The 5,383-nt window shown below is 48.1% G+C and overlaps 5 protein-coding genes across 5 annotated transcripts; 1 reads left to right on the forward strand and 4 right to left on the reverse strand.

Annotated features, from left to right (window-relative positions):
• Positions 1-226: 226 nt before the first annotated feature.
• TM35_000062670 (uncharacterized protein) lies at positions 227-826 on the reverse strand (the record flags this gene model as incomplete). The annotated part of the gene is made up of 1 exon (XM_029023304.1): positions 227-826. The coding sequence occupies one exon, from the start codon at positions 824-826 to the stop codon at positions 227-229; it is 600 nt and encodes a 199-aa protein (XP_028885328.1).
• A 300-nt stretch (positions 827-1,126) lies between these two features.
• Positions 1,127-1,927, reverse strand: TM35_000062680 (Tbingi protein; the record flags this gene model as incomplete). The annotated part of the gene is made up of 1 exon (XM_029023305.1): positions 1,127-1,927. The coding sequence occupies one exon, from the start codon at positions 1,925-1,927 to the stop codon at positions 1,127-1,129; it is 801 nt and encodes a 266-aa protein (XP_028885329.1).
• A 150-nt stretch (positions 1,928-2,077) lies between these two features.
• On the reverse strand, positions 2,078-3,391 carry TM35_000062690 (Tbingi protein; the record flags this gene model as incomplete). Its single annotated transcript, XM_029023306.1, has 1 exon — positions 2,078-3,391. The coding sequence occupies one exon, from the start codon at positions 3,389-3,391 to the stop codon at positions 2,078-2,080; it is 1,314 nt and encodes a 437-aa protein (XP_028885330.1).
• Positions 3,392-3,416: 25 nt separating this feature from the next.
• Positions 3,417-3,986, reverse strand: TM35_000062700 (Tbingi protein; the record flags this gene model as incomplete). Its single annotated transcript, XM_029023307.1, has 1 exon — positions 3,417-3,986. One exon carries the CDS (start codon positions 3,984-3,986, stop codon positions 3,417-3,419), a length of 570 nt encoding a protein of 189 aa, XP_028885331.1.
• A 1,039-nt stretch (positions 3,987-5,025) lies between these two features.
• TM35_000062710 (uncharacterized protein) lies at positions 5,026-5,382 on the forward strand (the record flags this gene model as incomplete). Its single annotated transcript, XM_029023308.1, has 1 exon — positions 5,026-5,382. A coding segment is annotated over one exon (357 nt), but the record flags the coding sequence as incomplete, so codon positions are not given.
• Between the last annotated feature and the right edge of the window lies 1 nt (position 5,383).

Here is a 5,383-nt window from a genome sequence, read left to right on the forward strand (position 1 = left end):
GGACAGACTAATGCCGGAAGGTCTCTTGTTTTTGTTGTTTTGTATTGCCCATTGGTGGAATTCGATTTTTGGGGCATACCCTGTCCATCATGGAATTTTCTGCAGTGTATTACGCGGGAGGCTAGGTGAGCGTAGAACTTCTGGCATACTCCGCATTGGACTTTTTCTCTGTTCTCACGTTCCGGTGGCGACGTATCTCGCTGGCGTTTCTTGTTGCGCGGAAAGGTTACTTGTATTGTTGCTGGCAAAATTGGGGTTCCAGGTGGATGTTTAAACTTTTTGTGGCAGGCGAGACCACCAATGTTGCCAAAGTCACGTAAACAAAATTCGCATCGTAGTGAAGCAGGTTGGGGAATGAGTTGAACTTTGGGTGCGTTTTTGTGGGGTTCTCAGGATGCCGTGCTCTAATATGGGATTTGAGACCTGTTTTAGAGCGCGCTACCATATCACATTTGTCACAGGGAAATGCCGATCCTTCTGGTGGTATCAGTTCATCGGTTCGCGGGCCTTTTCTCTCTGGGACAGGGCATGTGACATTGTGCATGTATCTAAGGTGGCGCGTTAATCCATTTTGAAGCGGAAATGTTCGTTTACACATACTGCAGGCAAACGGGTGTGGTTTTGCTTTAGGCCGAAGTGGGACGGGGTAACGTTGTGGCCGGAGGTGGGGTATGTGCTGGGGTGGCGGAGGTTCTGGCGGGATGTACGGCGGAGGTGGCTCATGGGGGAATTTGATCTTCCAGAGCGCATCGGCTCTCTTGAACCCATGTGTTTCTTGACCATATGTACTACTGCGGTGTTCCTGCATGAGTATTGTGCCCCACATTCAGTGCAGGCGGCGGGGTCTGTTGCTTTGTTTAGTGCATAGCGCGGTCGTTTTTGGCTAGGTGGAATAACGGGTGCTGGCGTGTTGACTTGTTTGGGGATTACACCATCGACAACCAGGAGGAATATGGGTTTGTATCTTTCGCAGCAACCAGCCATAGCGATGCGAAGCACCTGTGCGAAAACGTGCTAAGGCTGTTTCTTCTTCTCTAGTAAGTTCCGGATTATTTTTGGTGGGGTCCCAGGATCCAGTGATTTTTGATATATGGGAGGGAGGAGGAATATCCTCACCTTTAAGTATTCATTTGGCGTAGGCCATTATATCTGTGATCCAAGTATCAGTTCTTTGTGGTAGTTCTGCAGCCTTTTTGGCTTCTGTGTCGCTTTTTTCATTTTTCACCACCACGCAGTGACCAAATATGAATTGTAGTCGTATGCGGGCCTTGCGACGTTGCACTTGAAGTATTAGGTTCCACAGGAGTCGTAGTAATGGGTCTTTTACGGTCAGTGGGCCTGTTTCCAGCGCTGCGAGAAGAGACAGTGAGTCCGTGAAAATGGAGACCCTGCATGGCGTTTGGTTATTTGCAAGAATTATTTTGAGGAGTCTCTGTAAACCTTCGTATAGCGCTACGGATTCAGCTGTGTAGCTGCAGGCTAGGGGGCCAGCGCCTCTATGTGTGGTACAGAGCAGTTCACCATCTTTGTATATCATTGCTGCTGCTCCAGATTTTATTCCGAGAAATACGGAGCCATCAGTCCAGATTTCATAATGGGTACGCGGCGGCGGATCTGTGCCTTTACGGCGGAAGTGACGGGCTATCGAACGCTCGGATGCTTCTCTTTTCCGTTCTTCAGGGTCATCAGCTGATACATTTTCCAGCGATGTGAAGAAGCGAGCGCGTTTACCGAACCGTAGAGTTGGTGTCAGTAAAGGGGACTCCCGTGGCTCTATAACAAGTGTTGGATAGTTTTTCATGATGCGTACATAGAATTCTCGTACCGGATGGGTTTCGTGATAGACTTGTTCTGCGCTTTCTTTGAGAGATCCACCTCGTGTTTGACATCGCATTAAATATTTGAGGCTCCGAATCATGGCCGTCATCTCTAATGGGAGAAGACGGGCTTCACGTAGTGCGTCGGCGGAGCGACATCCATATGGGATACCTGCTATGGTTCGGCAAGCTTTGTTCTGACCTGCATCGAGGAGTTTGCGTGAAGTGGGAGCCGCATCCCAATACCAGACCTCAAAACCTTAGAGCATCTGGGCTTGAACTAGTGTCAGGTAGAAGGTTCGAAGGACATCACGTTTCGATCCCCATGTGGTGGAGGAGATTGCTGCAAGTTGTAGTAATCGAAAATTCATGCGTTGTCTCGTTGGACCCACATGGGTAGACATGCCTCGGTAGTTTTGAAAAGTGATGCCTAAGAGTTTAGGTGCCTTCTCCGGGCCTACGGGGATACCGCGTAGTTTAAGAGAAAGGGGATGCGGGTTGGTGGTACCAAAAAGTGTGTATTTCGTCTTGTCCACGTTGATTTCCATAAAATAGTTTTTGGACCATTCGTCCACTATGTTTAGTCCTTGTTGCAGTGTACTGTTGATGATGTCTCGGTTGACGTGTCGTACTGCTAGTGTGAGATCATCGGCGAACAAACCATGAAATAATAAGGGTACTTGGGATAGTCGTTTGCTTAGGGTGTTCATTACTGTAATGAACATAAGTGGGCCGAGAACTGTTCCTTGTGGTACGCCACGGTGGAAAAGCATTGGGGGAGAGGATTTACTGTTTACTCGTACTTTGGCTTGGCGTCCTTTCAGGAAAGATGCTGGCCAACGAATGATGTGCGGTGGGATATCCATCTCTCGCATCGCACTAACTATTCGATCATGCTCTACAGTATCGAAAGCTTTGGCGTAGTCGACGAATACTGCACCTGCACGCGAATCAAGGGTGGGTCTCGTGAGGGCAGCGCGTAGGTGCGATAGTTGGTCTAATGTAAAGTGACCAGATCTAAATCCAGATTGTTGTGGGGTCAGTTTGGTCTCAATGACATCTCTAATTCGTGCTGCAATGATCCACTCCATTAATTTGGACAGACAACTAGTGAGGGTAACTGGTCTGAACGAATCTAGATCTGTGGCTTTCTTTCTGGGTTTAAGGAGTGGTACAATGATGCCTACTTTCCAAGAGACTGGAACCACGACCGTACGGAGGCTCTCGTTGAAGAGGGCAAGAGTCTCCGCTTTGGCTCGAGGTCCCAAGTGTTGGAGTGCCTCGCCGTAGATACCATCGGGAGCTGCGGCTGTCCCTTTAGGAAGGAGACGCTGTGCCCGTTCCAGTTCTGCTGCTGTAATGGGGATGGATTCTGTATCGGTTACTGGAATGGGTGCTGTGGGGTAGGAATATGGGTGACGTTTAGCTCTTCGTGAATATAAACGGATAAAGTGCTTGGCTTTCTGATTGCATGTGAGTGCCGCATTATTAATCTTTATCGCCGGGGTACTGAGGGGTCGCGGGGCGTAAATCCTCTTCAAAATGTTCCAAAAGCAGCCGTCTGCCACGGCCATGTTATTACAGAGGGTTTTCCAGCGTCTATGGGAAGCTTGTCGTAGCATTTCTCTTCTGCGAGCTCCCAGTCTGTCTCTGGAGACTGAGGGTCTGCAGCTGTAAATCTTCTTTTCTATTTCCTCTAATTCTGGAGTCCAAAAAAGGAGTAGTATCTCCACCCCCGCGTGGAACCGACGCAGCTGTTGCGATACGGATGGCGGAGGTCAGTAGGCGTTCTCTCTTGTGAACGCTCTGTTTCTCTTTAAGGCGTTTATTGCACTGTGCGTTTGATATTTGTCCAAATCGAGACCATTTCGCCTTCTTACATGCATAAATGGGTGCACGAGGGCGAGGGAACCGCAGTGGTTCATCATCATCTCCTACCACTACTACGTCGAAGAGGATGATGTAATGATCGCTGTTCAGGGAGAAGAATGCCGTCCATGACTCTAGACGGCATTCTCGGGATATTGTCACATCTGGCGCGGACGGGCCATGGCGTGTGGTGTGGCGAGTGCAATCTCCAGTGTTGTGAATAACGCAGTCATTATCTAGGCACCATTGTACTAGCACATCGCCACGGGTATCAGGGGGGATCGCGCAATCCCATGCCATTGCATGCGCATTAGCATCTGCACCGATGGGGTGAGGTCCGCTTGTCGTCAAAAGCTTGTCAAGTTGCGATGTTGTGTATGGTATCTCTCCGGAGGAAAGAGTATCCTGACGTCACTGTGAGCGCCAGACCTTCTGATATGTGGATCGTTGCAATGGGCATGCCCAACGCTTGCAACTACGGTGAGTCCTACTTCTACTGGCAGATCTTCACGCACAAGAATCGTAACGCCGCCTCCTTTAGAGGGGTGGGAGACTCCATGATGTTGGTAACCAGCGATTATGAAACTCGACACTTTCGCAGAAGATGGTTTCGTCTCGCTTAGAAGGCAGAATGTCACATTCTCCTCAAGAAGGGTTTTTCTGGATAGCAAGCCTCTTGGCCTGGATAAGTCCAGCTGAGTTCCACTGCATACCTCGCAGTGAAAGGCCGGGATTTTCCTCTACATCACCACCACTGAACAGCAACCTGATGCGGGTGATACTGCTGATAGTACGTCGACGCGTGCCCCAGGACCTTCTTGGATATATTTCTGCCCCAACACAACGCGGCTGGACCCGGTGCTTTATAACGCCGTAGCCTAAGAGCCAACAGGTCTTCCAAATGAATAAACGTCGTTGGCTCTTAGGCTTCCTCCGACAATACGAAGTACTGGACCTTGGCACCACGTCGAGTTTGCCGGCATTGTCAAGGACTGTTTGTTGTAAAAGATGAAATGATGAAACTCAGAAATGATCATCATACTATACAGAGTGAAATAAATGAACTATTTCGTATGTTACAAGAAGGGTTTAATGTTTTGTATGAGCAAAGTGATAAAATACAATACTCTATTACTGAAGAAAGTAAAGTAATAGCCTCACAGATTGCAGCAGATGTAGTGAATGATATGGTGCAACAAACTGTTTTTGATCGATTCTTAAAAATCACGACAAACATGAGAACGAGGATGTAGAATCAAAAGAAAAAAAGAAGAAAAACAAAAAAATGGGAGAAGAGGGAAAAGAGGAAATAAATAGGGAGAGGGAGAGCAATAAGGAAATGGAGGTGGATAAGCATGATGAAGCTCGACGCGATCCTGGGCGTCCTTTGTTGTACCGTGGACAATCAGAGAAATCACTAGATGGCCAACGTGGAGTTGCATCCATTTCCCGACAAGTGAACTCATTAGGAGGAAGAGGAGGAGTAGGAAAGAAAACTGCCGAGTCAATCCCATCAACCAACACTCCTCATATTACTGGGGGTGGTGCGATGAATGAAAAGACGTCAGCAACACTCTCCAAGCACACACCAAGAGAAGGAAAGGAATATACAAACAACAAGAATAATAATCCCATGTCTGGAACAGCATTAAGCGACTATACACATACTTCACAATTTTTGGAAGGAGATGCATTAA

Source organism: Trypanosoma theileri (genome assembly GCF_002087225.1).
Source record: "Trypanosoma theileri isolate Edinburgh chromosome Unknown TM35_Tth_6_V1, whole genome shotgun sequence".
In the NCBI taxonomy this organism is placed as follows: Eukaryota; Euglenozoa; class Kinetoplastea; order Trypanosomatida; family Trypanosomatidae; genus Trypanosoma; species Trypanosoma theileri.